This window comes from Beta vulgaris, chromosome 6 (genome assembly GCF_026745355.1).
Source record: "Beta vulgaris subsp. vulgaris cultivar EL10 chromosome 6, EL10.2, whole genome shotgun sequence".
NCBI lineage: Eukaryota > Viridiplantae > Streptophyta > Magnoliopsida > Caryophyllales > Amaranthaceae > Beta > Beta vulgaris.
In genome coordinates, this window is record NC_079207.1 from 68,235,839 (window position 1) to 68,253,013 (window position 17,175).

Sequence of the window (17,175 nt, forward strand, 5' to 3'; positions counted from 1 at the left end):
AAGCTTTATTCGTGCTCATCTCTGTTTTGGCCAGTCGAGGTCTCCAAATTCAGGCGTTGTTCGCTGGCTTTATTTTTTATTCTTTTGAATTTTCGGCAACATTAGGCACTGATTTTTCTCCCGTTGCTGCATCAGGTCTAGGGTTTTTTATCATCATTTTTTGTACTTTATCTACTTGTGATAATTGAGATTTAGTTAAGTGTTTTATTTTATATTCTAGGTTTTCTATTTTATTTTATTTTGTTACTTGTGATATTCCACTGTAAATTTCAGTTTGTTTTGTTTATAATTTATAATTTCAAAAGTAATCTATTATTTCGTTTTTTTTTACTCTAATTAATTTCTTGATATATTATTTACAGTTTATTCCAATGTGATGTTCTTAGCATTTTAATATTACAGTTTATGTTGTAAAAAATTTCATATATTTAGGTAAAAAAAATACAAAAAATAAAATAAAATATTTTTATTTTTTGGGTCAAAAGGGATGTGGTAATTCTTGTACTATCCAATTCACTAATGCTATGTGTTCCATACATGACCTACCTTCGGGGATGCTGATTGGAGCAGGTGAACCGCGAGGGAGGCTCGCTTTACTACATCCGCAAGGTGGCTATGGCACGGGTAGTTGAAGCTTCTGATCTGAGTTTATTTGACCTCTGGCATCAAAGGTTAGGTCATCCTTCAGAAAGAGTAGTGAAGATGCTTCCTCAAATTCAACCTAGTACTACTCAGGAAAAATTGAATAAAATTTGTGATTTCATCCAATGGCAAACACAAACATGTGATAGTTTTCCTATTAATGATAATAAGGCTACGTTTATTTGAGATGATAATACATTGTGATTTGTGGGGTCCTTACACTACCTCTTCCTCTTGTGGAGCAATTTATTTTTTGACTGTGGTTGATGATTACTCTCGTGCTGTTTGGGTATATTTATTGCATAATAAAATTGAGGTTTTCAAGTACTTCTCCTCTTTCTTTGCCATGGTAACTTGTCAATTTGAAACAATCGTAAAAGTGGTTCGTCGAAGTGACAATGGAACGGATTTTAATTGCATGTTTGATTTCTTTGAGAAGAGTGGTATCTTGTTTCAAACCTCTTGTACTGGGACAACCCAACAAAATGGCGAGTTGAACGTAAACATCAACACATTTTGAATGTTAGTCGAGCTTTGATGTTCCAAGCTAATTTGCCTGTTGAATTTTAGGGGGAATGTGTTTTGTCTGCAGTTCACTTGATTAACCGTACCCCTTCTGGTGTGTTGCGTAAGAAACCCACATTTGAAATAATTTATGGTCATGCTCCCGTTTTTAAGGTTTTGCATACTTTTGAGTGTTTGGCTTTTTCTCATAATCAAACGGGTAAAAAGAGATAAATTTTCTCCCCGTAGTAGAAAATGCATCTCCGTTGGAAATCTGACGGGGAAGAAAGGTTGGAAATTGTATGAATTGGAGACTGGTGATATTTTTGTGTCCCGGGATGTTCAGTTTCACGAAAATACTTACCCATATTCGTCCTCCACACCAAATGAACCCCATCCCACTTTGCCCAATTCTTATCCTCTCTCATTTCCTTTCCTTGCTGATGATATCGAAGCCCAGCCCACTGAGCCCAGAAATATTGAACCCCCACAACAAGAAACCCAACCCACACAAAAAAATCCCCATCCGTATCTCAGGACCGGTAGCCCAACCTGACTCACGACCAGCCCGCCACATCGCCCTCTCTTGGACCTCCTACTGCACCGGTTCACGTGGATCAGGCCACTCCCGAGACTCCTTCAGCCCCATATTCACCTCCTTTGGGTCGCGGATTTCGAGAGAAACGACTCATTGCTGTGTTAACTGACTATGTTGCTCATGCAGCCCAGCCCTTATGCCCCCTTGCTCTTCTACTGCTTCGTCACGCCCCTCAAGTACTTGTTCCTTTCCCATAGCTAATTTGGTGAATTATGATAATTTTTCATTGCGCCACCGTGCTTTTCTTGCTGCAGTTGACGATGGGGTTGATCCCACTAATTTTAAACAAGTTATGCAGCATTCCGATTGGCTTGAGGCGATGCAAAAATAACTTAGTGCTCTTGAGGGTAATGCTACTTGGGTACTTACTGATCTTCCTCCCGGGAAGAAAGCTCTAGGGTGTAAATGGGTGTATAAAATCAAGTATAACTCAGATGGTAGTGTGAAGCGGCTGAAAGCTAAATTGGTCATTCTTGGGAATCATCGGGTCAAGGGGATTGATTACAATGAGACTTTTGCACCTATTGCTAAAATGATCATTGTTCGCACTATTCTAGCTGTTGTTGCTGCCTGAAATTGGGCGGTTCACCCGATGGACGTCCATAATGCCTTTATTCATGGAGATCTGGATGAGGAAGTGTATATGAAACCTCCTCCAGGTTTTAGTGGTCTCCCTAGTCAAGTATGTCATCTGCAGAAATCACTCTATGGTCTTCGTTAGGCTCCCCGATGTTGGTTTGCTAAGCTTGACGCTGCCCTGCATCAGTATGGTTTCACTTAGTCTTACTCTGATTACTCCTTGTTCATCTACCACCGAGGTGATATCTCTCTTCATGTCCTCGTCTATGTCGATGATCAGATTATTTATGGCAATGATTCTGCTGCTCTCTCATCTTTCAAGGAGTATCTTAGTGTTTGTTTTCATATGAAAGATCTTGGTCCTCTTAAGTATTTCTTAGGCATTGAAGTTGCGCGCAGTGCTGATGGTTTCTTTCTCTCCCGGCGGAAATATGCTCTAGGTATTTTTTTCCGAAGCTGGGCACTTGGGTGCCAAACCCTCCGACACTCCTCTTGAACATAATCACAACTTGGCTCGGGCCTATAGCCCCTTAGATTTGGATCCTTCTCAGTATCGACGGCTTGTTGGTCGTCTTATTTATTTGGCGTTCACACGTCCTGATTTGGCCTATGTGGTTCATGTGTTGGTCCGGTTCATGCATGCACCTCATCACCATCACTAGGAGGCAGCTTTGCGCGTTGTTCACTAGCTACTTGAATGGGAATCCTGGTTAGGGTATTATTCTCTCTTCTCCTTGTGACTTGCATTTGACCGCTTGTGACTCCGATTGGGCCAGCTGTCCCTTGACTCGCCGATCAGTCTTCGACTGGATTGTGTTTCTTGGTTCATCTCCCATCTCGTGGAAGACTCGGAAACAACATACTGTTTCCCGTTCATCTACTGAGGCCGAGTATCGTTCCATGGCTGATGTTACTACGGAGCTTAAGTGGCTTCGTGCTCTTCTTTTGAGCTTTGGTGTTTCTCATCCCCGATCGAGTTCTCTCTTTTGTGACAGTAAGTCCGCTCTTTATATTGCCCAGAATCCTGTCTTTCATGAGTGGACGAAACATATTGAGGTTGATTTCGATTATATTCGGGATGCTATTCAGGCCGATCTTGTAGCCATCGCACATGTGCCTACTACCGAGCAATAATTGACAGATATCTTCACCAAAGTATTGGGTGTTCGAACCTTTACGTAATTATGTGGCAAGTTGGGAATTGGTGATCCCCATGCTCCAACTTGGGGGATGGGTGGGTTGGACCATCTATGTATAGTATCTTGGGGCTTAAGTTGTAGGCTTTGTATTATAATAGGCCCATTAGCCTAATTACATACTTAGGTTGTATATTTACTTTGATGATTGACAATCAATGACAAGATAACAAAAATAACTAAACCTATTCTTCTCCCTGACATGTCACTAGGGAACAGGTTCGCCAAGCTCACGATCTTGCAACAGTTATTCGCATATGTCGTACTCCTTTTATTAGCATGTGAATTTCTTTTCGTTCATTCTCCCAATGAAAAAAATTAAGCATCAACTTTTAAAAACTATCTATTTTTCATTTGAAAACAATAATCATTAAAAAAAGGTTGAAAATAAGTTTAGCCTAAGTTTTGGTTTGAGTCAATTCAATTTAGAAGTGATGAGCCATTTGATTACAGTCAGATTAATTTCAGATTGAGCCATAATTAGATGTATTATAGTCACTTGATCACTTCATTTGGACCTCTCAATTGTTTATGGCTTATGCATCAAGTAATGATAGTTAGTCGATATATTTATTTATTCTATGGTGATTGGGCCTGCTTCTGTGGTATCTAAAAATAGAACATATATTAATAATATTTTATATCCTTGGTGGAAAAATGCGTGTAAACTAGCATTTCAAGAGCAAAATTTAATTTAGCATGAGCTAAATGAAAAAAACCTTCCGATAAAAATATACAGTAAAAATGAAAATTTCTTATTAGAATCCCCTTTGAAACCATAATCAACAAATTCTTGTAAACTTTATTTAACTTCTAAGAAGTGAAGTATGTAGAGAGTTCAATAACCATGTAGTAATTCTATCCTAATTTCGATTAAATTAAGCTTAAATCCAATAGTATGAAGGAAATATGTTTTGATCTTCTACAAAATACACTATCGAACTCAACAATCAAAATGTAAATATGTCCTAGAACATATCTAAGATTGCATCTTAGGTGTAACATATTATATCATAACCTATTCTATAACATGTATAATGACATAAATTATACAAATAATGACATGAATCTCATGTCATTTTGTTACTTATTTCATGTCATTTTAAGTATTTTTACAAAAGAGGTGATAGTTGATGAATTGTTAGTTCATACATTATGATGTAACAGTTACTCCTTAAAAATTTGTGCATATATAAACAATTATATATAACTAATAGCCATACATGCAAATTATTGTTAGAATATTAGAACAAATATTTTTAAAATCCTGGCTACTTTCCTATTTGACTGGGTTACTCCTTACATGGTTTAGTGATAATCTTCAACATTTATAACAAGTGAAAGTATTGTGTCAGACCGTCTGACACAATCCATTTGGTCGGACCATCGTCATGTTAAAAACTCTCCTATTACTGCTCCTCCCGTTTCCCATCCACAAAAGAACCAACAATGGCAGCACTAAAAACTCTCCTATTACTGCTCCTCCCACTCCTCGTCCTCGCGACTACCATCTCCATTGTTGCCACAGCCAACGACACAACCAAAACCGTCACAACATCCACAGCAGTCGAGATTGACAAATGATTTTTATTTTACGGATACATCTGCAGTAATTGTTGTTTGCTTTTTAGGGGGGGTATCTTGAGATTTTAGTAACATGAACTTTACAGTTTACGGATTTGTATGCATATAAATACGAGATTATGTGTTATTTTTGTCTTTCCCAGGATCTAACAACCGGATCTGAAAATTTTTAACAGAAACATAGTTTATCAATTGGATGGATGAACTTCCACGTTTGATATTGTTGATCGCAGATTAGTATCACACTATCACCCAATTGGGAAAGATTCTTTTAGTTGTAAAAGGATACTTCCACAGCAGTCGACATTGACGACGATGAGGACTTGAGCTTCTTAGATGAGCCCAACGCGGCTGCTACCACCGAGCTTAAGGAGGGTGGATCCGACGTTGTGAAGACTACCTGAAAAAGAATGAAAACTACCTGAAAAAGAATGAAGACTACCTGAAAAAAAATAAAGATCAACTGAAACCCGAGTAAGTCTAACTGAAGCACAAGAACCAACTGAAAAAAAAAAGAAGACTAACAAAAAAAAATTGAAGATTACCTGAAAAAAAAATGAAGACTACCTGAAAAAAAATAAAGACCAACTGAAACCTAAGTAAGTCTAACTGAAGCAGAAGAACCAATTGAAAAAAATGAAGACTACCTGAAAAAAAATAAAGACCAACTGAAACCCAAGTAAGTCTAACTGAAGCAGAAGAACCAACTGAAAAAAAATGAAGACTACCTGACAAAAAAATGAAGACTACCTGAAAAAAATGAAGACTACCTGGAAAAAAAATGAAGACCAACTGAAACCCAAGTAAGTCTAACTGAAGCACAAGTACTTTTAACTGAAGTCGTCCGACGAGAATATTGTGTCGGACGAGTCCGGACACAATACGAATAATTGTAAGTCCACATTACCTTCTTGTCAAAAAAAAGTCCACATTACCTTAGGTTTATTGTAGTTAGGTAGATACATGTAATAGATACTTCTATTTTACTTACCTGAAATATAATAAACACATTGGATGGGTTTGAAAAACTGACATCCATGTTTACATACACACCCTGATGTGCTCATACTAAGAACATGTTTGTAATTAAGTTTGAAATTTAAGTTAAAAAGACATGCCTGGCACAAGTCACTAACACAACAAATCTTTATAACATGTACTCCTGTTTTTGTTTTTTCCTTTTTGGTAAAACCCGACCACTTTTATTTGTTTGGCCAATACTAGATAAAATAACCACTAGAAGTTCATTAAAATCCGTTCTTAAGCATCCATTAACATCTTTTTAATTCTCCTCTCTCTTTTCTCTCTCAAACCTTAGCCTCCAGCCTCCCCTATCTTTTTTCACCAATTAGGGGCTACCATGGATGATTTCATCCATGGTAAGCCCCCTTTACCCTTTTATTTTTAGTTTTTAGTTCATTTATTTCTTATTTGCTAAATAAAATAGTCTCTGTTTATAAGATTTTCTCAAACCCTGTTATGGGGTTTCTAGTCTCTGTTGTGGAGATCTCCTTCTCCGGTATGGGAGTTGTGAATATGGTTCTTTTGTCTTCAAGTAGGAGAAATTGTTCTCATTGTTTGAAGTTCGACACTAAACATGAAGGTTATTGGAATCTCGGATGCGGTCAACATGGCTAGATCAAGAATGTTCCCAAACTATGTCATAATGATAGACTTCCTCATCAAAGCTGCTTGATTCAGCAAATACAAGGGGGTTTGCTCAATCTAGTTCATTGTAGTTTCTTGGAAGATGAATTTGATGTAACCTTGTTTGACTGGATTTTGTTTTTCTTCAATACCTATTGTAGATGTCGTTTAACCTTCAATTAATGAAATTTCTCGCTAAAAAAACATAAAATAACCACTAATACATCTGAAAAATTATAGTCATATTTCCTCCAATATGAAATAATTATTATATAAATGAAACACTTTCTCAAAAAACTCTCACATGAAACACAAAAGTGTCTCAGTTATTTCAAAATAGAGGAAATAATATATTTTGTTTTATATTATATTTTTCAAAATATGTTAGTGATGCATAGTTAGATTTCCTAGATGTTAGATTACTCTGATTATAATTAGAGAGGATAGTTATCATTTTTGGAAGAACAGTGAGTACAGAACTTAGCCCTTTGATTCCCCTTAGCTTAAACACTTCTCAAGAAAGTTTGTGTTCAGAAGAATAATAATATGATTACGTAAGTCCATGTATCTCCTGATTTGTAATTTATACTAGCTAGTATGGATCTATATTTCTATGTTGTACAATCCTTTTTGCAAAAGTAATAAGTACAAAATTAAAACAATAATAAGTAATATAAAGACGTTTACGATTTTATATATATATGTAACTGAAAATAAGAGTACATTGCATGGATGAGAAACCATTACATGATCATAAATACATGTAACTACGTAAGAATAAAGCAACGTAACCTTTTCGTAATCCATAACATGGTTTTTTCTATTGACACAGAACGTAGTAGTACGTTTCTCTAGGATCACTATATTATTCATATACAAACACATAAATTCTATCTTACTAGAGACTCATTAGTCATTACTTAGTTACCCTTTTGTTCCTCAGTAGTCTTTGTCTCCTTTGGGGGATAGTGGCCACCATATCCGCCATGACCATAACCTCCATGGCCATAACCACCATGACCGTAACCGCCATGACCATAACCACCACCACCATATCCACCACCACCATATCCACCATGACCGTAACCTCCGTGGCCGCCGTATCCACCACCATAGTGCTGAGGGTCTACAACTTCAGTTTTCTCATCCTCCTTGGGTGGGTAATGACCACCATGCCCACCATGATCATATCCTCCTCCGTGACCATATCCACCGTGTCCATAGCCACCGCCACCGTATCCACCATGACCATAACCTCCATGGCCACCGTATCCACCACCGTAGTGTTGAGGGTCTACAACATTTTTCTCATCTTCTTTGGGTGGGTAATGACCGCCGTGCCCACCATGTCCGTATCCGCCACCGTGTCCGTAGGAGCCATGTCCGTATCCTCCACCGTGTCCGTACGATCCATGTCCGTAGGAACCATGCTTAGACTCTTCCACGGACTCTGCAAAACAGAATCATGAACGTACATTATATATGGTGTTACGTCATGTACTCATGTTCTAATAGTACGTATAACTAGTACATAAATCCGTAGTATGATATAGGAGTAATCCACCCACAAAAGGTTAACGTTTATGTTAGTTTTGTTTCGCGGTTTATTTAACACCTTTATGGCTTTATCCAATGATATATTGCGTTCAGAAAAGAAATAAGTAGTTAATAATACACACATACACTTTACACATATAAAAAAAATACGATTAAATTGACCGTCTTTATAAATAAGAAAGAGCTAGCAATAGAAAAAATTATATATCAACTATTGATTTTATTTCATCTAAACCCTTGTATATTCATGAGTGCCAACGTATGATTTGAATAATTAATATCTTTACTTATTGATAAAAAAAATAAAAAGTTAATGTTTTCAAAATACATATTGAGATAATCAAACAACATTTGTCATGTTTGAAAATATTTTTAATTTAGTATAAATCATAGACTATGATAAAAATAGAATATGTTAACAATACAAAAGTATTAACTATATAGATTAAATAATAAACAAAGGGAGTATTTAATTTTTGAGAGGGAGGGAGAGAATTCTTAATAGCTGAGCCACATCAAGTGAATGAGAGAATGCAAAATCAATGGCTCTAAGGGATACAAATTTTATTTAACTTCTTTTTTTTTTTTCCCTCTCTCTATATCCATTTATTGGACAGTCATAAATAACTAGATGAAATCCTATGGACCAATAGGAGTTTATTGAAATGGTAGCATGCTACATGCAAATAATAATTGGAAGCAGTAGTAAGAAACTCACGTGTCTTTTCAGTGGTGGAAGACTTAGCTAGCTGACGAGCTGAGACTTCAGAGGAAATGAAGAGAGTCACAACAAAAAGGAGAGCAAGGAGTAAAGCCTTTGAGTAGGCCATTTTCCTAATGTTTAAGAAGCTAATTAAAATCTTGTTTTGTGATAAGACTCAACTTATGTTTAATTTGAGTTTGGATGAGAATGTCAAGCTGGGTAACCCATGTATTTATAGCCAAATAAATGAGGGAAGGGGGCCACCAGTAGGTAGGTGATCAATTTTAATTGATAGTGATATGAATTATGGCTTATAGGAGGTTGAAATAAATTTGAGTTTGGGTGAAAGATTTTCCACAAGGCAATTAATAAGGACATTTTGCTTCTTTAATAAGTACTACGATGTTTGATATTTATACAAATATATTAAAATGCGCTATTATTAAAGGAATAGTGTCATGTGGTATTCTTTTTAAATTTCTAAAACACATGTTTATGATTTCATGAAAAAATGTTAACAGTGTGTAGCTATTAGGAATTGAATACATGACATTTAAAATGAAAGTGAGAGTTTAACCACCTATCCACTAGAATATCAAGGATTAATGTTTCAAAATAAAACATAATGAAGTCTTATAATTATATGTAACTATAAATACATAAATATGCTTTTTGATCTCTAACACTTTTATTAAGTAAGGTAAGAAATTCTATTACCTAAATTCCATTGACATAGTTATTTTTGTCCCCAATTACTTGCAAGTTTTTTAAAAACAGCTTATTATGCCTTAACGTCCATTTTTCAATTTTTCACTAGAAATTAAAGAAAATTACGAAAAGCTAATTTGAATTCAATTATGAAACTTTAGAATAATAATATATTTGATAATTGTAACTATTCGGAGCATCGCTCGGGACAAAAATATAATTATATCTTTAATTATAATGTATAATATATAAGTGATTAATTCCTTCATACCATCACAAGTCACCTTAATATTAGCAATAAAATAAACCTAACTTATGCTACCTTTAGTATTTTATTTTTTAAAAAAAGGTGCAATAATACTTGTTGTTTCACAATTTTTAATGTACAATTCAACCATTATTAGTGTGGATCAATTTTCATTTTTTTTTTGGGTAAAGGTAAGTGTTTTATACTATAAAGCACAAAAAAACATAAGGGATGTCTACTAGGCCAATTTTTACAACAAGCAAACAAAATCCCAACATAAATCCTAAAAACAGAAAACCCTAGTTAAATATATATAAATTTACAAGCTTTCAAACAAAGCAAAGTCCATAGCCCGTGTTCAATCAGGCAAGATTGCTTCAACTCTAATCCTAATTAACATTGTCTTGTATATGTTAAGAACTCGATATTTCCATAAACCTTTATCATGAGCATCCCCAATGTTGTGTTTTGAACTTTGAATATTTTGATGATAATAGATACTTTATGCTATGACATGAATATATGTAATAATAATCGTACTATTAAGATTGAACGAGTTGAAGATATGAAAACTTAGGTCTCGTTATATTAAATTCACGTGTATGCAATGCAATTAACACATTAGAACTTTGTGCTAAAATTTAAAAAATGGAATTAGGATGACTAACTATTTTCTTAGCTAGAGTTGAGAAAATAAGTGATTATGTTAATTTCATGTTTGTGTGGATTAATGAAAAAAAGGAGAGTTTTATTTTACAAGGATTTCAAAAATCATCTTTAAAGAGAAAATTATTTTATTTTCGAAATAAAATAATATAAAACATTTTTAAGGATTTTCCAAAAAATGATATTTTGTAAAAAGAAAAACTTATTTCTAAAGAAAAGATATTGATAAAGATTTTTGGATAAAAATTGATTTAAAAAATTATTAAAGTTGGCTTAAGATATGGAAGAATCTTTATCTTATAAGGAAAGAAAGAAATTCAGTTTTTATAAAAGATAAAATCTGATTTTGAAAAGAAAAAGATTTTATCCCTTAATTTTAAGAATAAAATTATTCAAGAAGATCTTGGAGAATAATTATTATTCAGTTGATTGAATTATCTAAGGGATGAAAATTTATATAACAAAACATGTTTTCAGATTTGGTGAGATTCGGATTTTGAGAGATGAAAACGAACTCCCAGAGCATAGTGTACGACACCGAGTTCTAGTAATTAAGTTAAGGTTTCTAAACAACGATTGTAATAATCCACTATTTGCTTGAATAAGAAGCATGCTTCTGAGAAATCATCCTTTATGTATTATAGAGAGTAGCAACATTCAAGGTTAAGTGTTGGGGAGCACGACTAGAATTAGTAGTGGGGGATCATATTGTATCAAAGGTTTGGTATTTTGAGATTCAAATAATAAAAGAGTAGTTTGTGCGAACATAGATCTCAGAGGTTAGATTGAACCACGTTAAATTTATGTGTCTTATTATTTGATTTATTGTTTTCCTATATTGATACAATTTCGTTTGAGCAAAAACATCAATAGAAAAGTTTACGAGTAAATAATACAGTGTAAGGCACTGTGCCATATGAGTGTTTTTGCGAAAATCGATTAATTTTTGTCACTCAATTCAACCCTATTCCTTAAGTGTCAACTTGTATTCCAACAAGTGGTATCAGAGCAGGCTATTTTCAAAAGGCTCATCCCTAGAGAATAGAAGTCATGAACATGCAACATGACTCTCGAGAAAGACACTCAAAGCAAGTGTCTGATTTTCAACGGAAAAGATTACGGATGGTGGAAGGCTAGGATGAGGATATACATCCAAGGATCGAATTATGAATGCTGGAAAGTCATAAGAGAAGGACCAATCCTTATCCAAGCCAAAAATGCTGAAGGAAAGATGGTCGACAAAGATGAAGACGACTACAATTCAGTCAACTATGCAAAAGCCGAAGAGAACTCCAAAGCTATGAGTATTCTCCAATATGGAATTGATCCTGATGAATACTCAAGGATCTCGGCATGTTCTAAAACAAAGGAGATATGAGATACTCTAAAATTGGCCCACAAAGGTCCGAATGAGGTATAATTAACAATCTCGAATTGATTTACTTGTGCAACAATATGCACTGTTTACTATGAATAAGGAAGAATCTATGAAGAAGATGTTAACCCGATTTACACTAATGACTAATGAATTGCATTCTCTAGGCAAAACCTATACTTTTGAAGATTTAGTAAGAAAGGTGTTAAGAATTTTAATATATAAATCGTTGGCTCCCTAAAATAACTGCTATTCAAGAAGCTAAAGATTTGACAAAACTCACACTAGAACAACTTATTGGATCATTAATGACTCATGAACTTGTTTTAGATTCTAAGAATAATGAATCAAAAATTAAGGGTATAGTCTTAAGAACTAAATTGGAAAGTGAAGATAGTGATAATGATGATGACGTTGATCTTCTTACTAGGAGATTTAAATTTTTTCTCAAAAAGTACAAAAACAACAATCATAAAAAAGGTGAAAATTTCAAAGGTACTAATTCTGGTTGTTTCAACTTTTTAAGTGTGATGAGTACAATCACAGGATAAATGAATGTCCCTTATGGGATGATTAGGGGTGTTAATTATATAACGAGCCGAGCCGAGACCGAACATGTCCAGGATCGGCTCGAAAATGTTTGAGATTGAGCTTGGCTCGAGCTCGAAGCTCGTCGAGCCTAAAAATCTAAGCTCGGCTCGAGTTCGAAAGACTCAAACCCAAGCTCGGCTCGAAAACAAAAAATTTCTGATATTAAAAAAAATTTGGCAAAAAATTTATTCATTAGGCTTTTCATAAAAATATAGCCCAACATACTTTTGCCAAGATTAAACTAATATGAAAGTCAAGTAATGCCCATTTAATAAATAGGCCCAACTTCCATTGAAGTTTGTCACTCTTTATCCACATGCCCTTTTAATGCAAAAGGTTCACTTTTTCCTTTCCTTCCTCACCAATGTAGGACTTCAGAAATTTCATATAACAAATCTTGCAATCACAAGCTGCACTTCACCGATGTGGGACACTTGCAATTTCATATGATGTAGCTATACCACTCTAGCATGCAATATTTTTTTATTTTTTATTTTGCAAGAGGCATGCAAATTTAATTTTTCTTTTGTAATATGTAGTTATTGACTTAGTGCCACCTTTTTGTAATATTATTTTTAGATATGATGTATTCAATGTTTATATAAATATTTTAAAATAAATGTTTATATAAATATTTTAAAATAATTAAACTAGTTAATTAAAGACTTTATAAATAGTCCAATAATACAAATAAGACATAATTTAAAATGAAGTTTAGTGAAAGGTAGTAAGATTTTATAATGAAAATAAGATTGTTGTTCACCTTCTATGTCGATGTGGGACATTAATATCTTATCTAAAAAAAATATCTAAAATACTTTCGAGCTAGTTCACGAACTCTCGAGCCGAACTTAGGGAGGCTCAGCTCGGCTCGTTAAGGTCTCGAGCCGATACCGAACTCGAGCCGAGCCCTCCCGAGCCAAACTTTGACCGAGCTTTGACCGAGCCGAACTCGAATAGTTTGTGAGCCACCCTGGCTCATTAACACCCCTAGGGATGATGAGAAGCCTAAAGAAAAAAGGGAGCAAACAAAGAAAGTCTTCAAGAAAGCAATGATTGTTGGCGTTTAATTGGGGAGATTCAGATTCTGAAGAAGAACAGTCAAAGGCACAATGCCATGAAGCAAAATTGTGTCTGAATGTAGTACAAACAACTCAGAAAAAGGCATGGATGATTCTCACTTGTGTCTAATGGCATAAAACTCGAACTCACAAGATGAAAAGGACAGTGAGGTAAGTTTTCTTTCTCTAAAACCTTCAATATATCTTCTTTCAAAAAACAACTTGTTATATTGCTTGTAAACATCATTGATGATTGTCAAAAATTGAATGATGATTTTCATCATGCAAAAAGAAGTGAAAATTTTAACTAAGCAAAAGATTGGGTTGGGATTGGAATATAAAGATTTATTAAAGGACTGTAAAGAACCGATGAAAAAGAGTGATGAAGTTGAAAAAACTGTTGAAGATAAAAATGTTGAGTTAAACGCCTTAAGATACGAAAAGTCCCTTGCAAAAGAAGTTGTTAACAACATTGTGCCATACATTGGGCCGGAAACCGAAAATGCGAGTCTTGAGAAACAAATTAAATCTTTAAAACATGAGTTATTACCCCCACTAATGGAAGAGCTTGTCTAGGCATCTCATCGTGTCAGACAGGCACACTTGACCTTTCGCACAAAAAGACAAAAAACAGACGCTGAACTTTGGTACTAACTTACACCAAAGTTCAGTAAAATTGGTACCAATACCAAAATAACTCTTATTTTGGTGCCTAGTGTAAGTGAATTTTGGTATCAACTTTGAGTTTTGGTACCAATTATACTTACGTTGGCACCAATTATACTTACTTTGGTATCAACTTTGAACTTTGGTATCACTAATACCTCCTTTAGTACAATAATTTGGTATCAACATTAAATTTTGGTATCACTAACACTTGGTACAATAACTCTTATACTTTGGTACAATAACTCTTACTTTGGTACCTATGAGAGGTCATTTTGGCCTCTCATGATGAGACGCCATTTCGGCCTCTCATGATGAGACGCCAAGTGTTTCTCTTGATGGAACTCAGGAGATGTAGAAACCGGTACTAAAACAAACTATAATCTTCCTTAGAAAATTTTCAACCAATACTCACAACCATCAATACTCAATTTCTTTAGAGATACTTGAATATCCGTATACTTCCTCTATTTTTTAATTGCACCATTTCTTTTTTTTTTTTTTTTTTTTTTACGTTTGTTGAGATGCTTATTTGAACATCAACATCTCTAATTGCGTATAAGTTAAAATTATGAAAAAAAAAATTGATATTTGAAGTCCTTGTATTGAGACGAATCTAATAAGACTCCACTTGACTATGTTTCTTTTTCTTATATAATGATTCGAGATAGCTTAACAAAATTGGTTGATGAATAGATCCAAGAAAACGAGAAAATAAAAAAAATACAAAGGAAATATCTTAATGGAAGCTTACCAAGTTTGTAACTATGAAATACAAACCATTCACTGAATTAAATCAGGAGAGGAGCGAGTGATCCTTTTCTTTTTCTTTTTGGTATTATAAATCTAATTTGCATACTTAGCTTATTACTTTCTATGTCATTTTATTGTATGCTCCATATAGACTTGGTATAAATTTTGATATGTTGTCAGCATTCTTCAAGGGAAGTTTAACTGTTCTCGGAAGGTTGACTATCTCATAAAGAATATTCTCCAAATTAGTAAAGGATTTCGGACGTTATCAAGTTAGCACACATATTCCGAGAAGCAAATCTAGTTGTTGATCATCTATAAAAATTAGGACACGCTATGTCCAATTCAACAACAGTTTTCAATTCGTCAACTGACAAGAGACTTTCTCATCTTCTATATTTTGATAAATTAGGAAAATACCTTGAAAGAAGGATTTCCTAATTTCCTCCTTATACAAACAAAAAAAAAAAATATTATTTACATAAGACTTGGGACTCATGGGATCTCTCATAAAAAATGAGCATCTTTTAGAGATATCTAAAAAGAGAAAAATAATGCTTACTATAAGACATATTAGGAAAGATCTAGACGTATCACAAGTTTACAACTTGCTTGCATATATATCCCTTCGACCCTTCCCGATAGACGATACCATGACTCATGTGTCACTTCTAAAAAAAAATTCCGAACTTAAATGAGATGATCTAAACTGAACTGAAATGAATTGAATTGAATTGAACTGAATGGAGAGAAACTGAATTGTAGAAAGAAATTGGATTGAAGTGAAATGAACTGAAAATAAGTCCAGAAGCACAGAGCCTTACTCAGGTTTTCCTTATGAGTTTTTGGAGCTTGGATAGGTGTCTCATCGTGAGAAGCTAAAATGGCATCTCATAAGGACGCTCTTGTCATTTCGCATAAAAGCAAATAATTAACTGTGAACTTTGGTACCAACATATATCAAAGTTTGCTAAAATTAATACCTATACCAAAATGACTTTTACAATATTTTGGTACCCAAGTGTAATTTGATATCAACTTTGAACTTGCTACAAATTATACTTACTTTGATATTATTTTTAAAAAAATATGGCCTCTCAAATTATGATACCAAATAATATCTGTAGAAATATGCCTTGAATCATTGTGCATCGAAGGTGTTCGAAGAAATGCGTCAAAAAGGGGTTTCGGGAAACCGCCCGATCGGGTCGGGCGTGGCCGCCCGATCGGGCCCGTAACTGAGCTGAGGAAAGAAGTAAAAGCTGGTCGCCCGATGGCATCGGGCTGGGTCGCCCGATCGGGCGAGTCACCGAACAACGACTCGGGCGACTTCGCCCGACCGGGCGCGCAACGAAACTGGAGAGGAAGTAAATTACCGCCCGATCGGGCGGGTTCGCCCGACCCGATCGGGCGGCTGCCCGGTTAACGCGTTTTCGCGTCTTTCTGACGGGATATAAATACTCTGTTTATATTCTAGGGTTTTTATCACGAAATACATTTTTTTCTCTCTGTAGTCTGTTCTTCTCATATAATAAAATATTCCCCCTCTTTGCCGTGGATGTAGCCAAATTGGTGAACCACGTAAATCTGTTGTCTGTTTTTATCGTTTTTTGCATTCATAATTTGTTTCTCTCTCACGTCCGTTATAACAAATTGGTATCAAGAGCTTTGGTGATCGATCTGTGTGAGAAAGATGTCTGGGATGAATGTCAAAATTGATAAATTTACTGGGAGGAATAGTTTTAGTCTGTGGCAAATCAAGATGCGGGCTTTACTGAAGCAACAGGGGTTGTGGGCACCGTTGGCCAAGAAGGCAACGGATTCGTTACCGCTGAGATGGAAATTCTGGAGGAGAAAGCACATTCAACAATTATGTTGTGTCTGTCTGACGACATAATTACTGAAGTTGCGGAGCAGGACACTGCTGCTGGTCTGTGGTTGCAGTTAGAGAGTTTGTACATGACGAAATCTCTAACCAACAAGTTGCTTTTGAAGCAACGTCTGTTCAGCCTGCGTATGCAGGAAGGTACGTCTTTAAGAGATCATTTAGATAAATTAAATACCATCTTACTAGATCTGCGAAATATTGATGTTAAAG

General features: G+C 35.0%; 1 protein-coding gene across 1 annotated transcript; it reads right to left on the reverse strand.

The window, feature by feature from the left end:
- Window positions 1–7,419: 7,419 nt before the first annotated feature.
- On the reverse strand, window positions 7,420–9,221 carry LOC130589338 (cold and drought-regulated protein CORA-like). Its single transcript, XM_010684707.4, has 2 exons — window positions 9,026–9,221; window positions 7,420–8,200 (listed from the first exon to the last, which is right to left on the reverse strand). The coding sequence occupies exons 1-2, from the start codon at window positions 9,135–9,137 to the stop codon at window positions 7,671–7,673; spliced, it is 642 nt and encodes a 213-aa protein (XP_010683009.1). The 5' UTR covers window positions 9,138–9,221; the 3' UTR covers window positions 7,420–7,670.
- Between the last annotated feature and the right edge of the window lie 7,954 nt (window positions 9,222–17,175).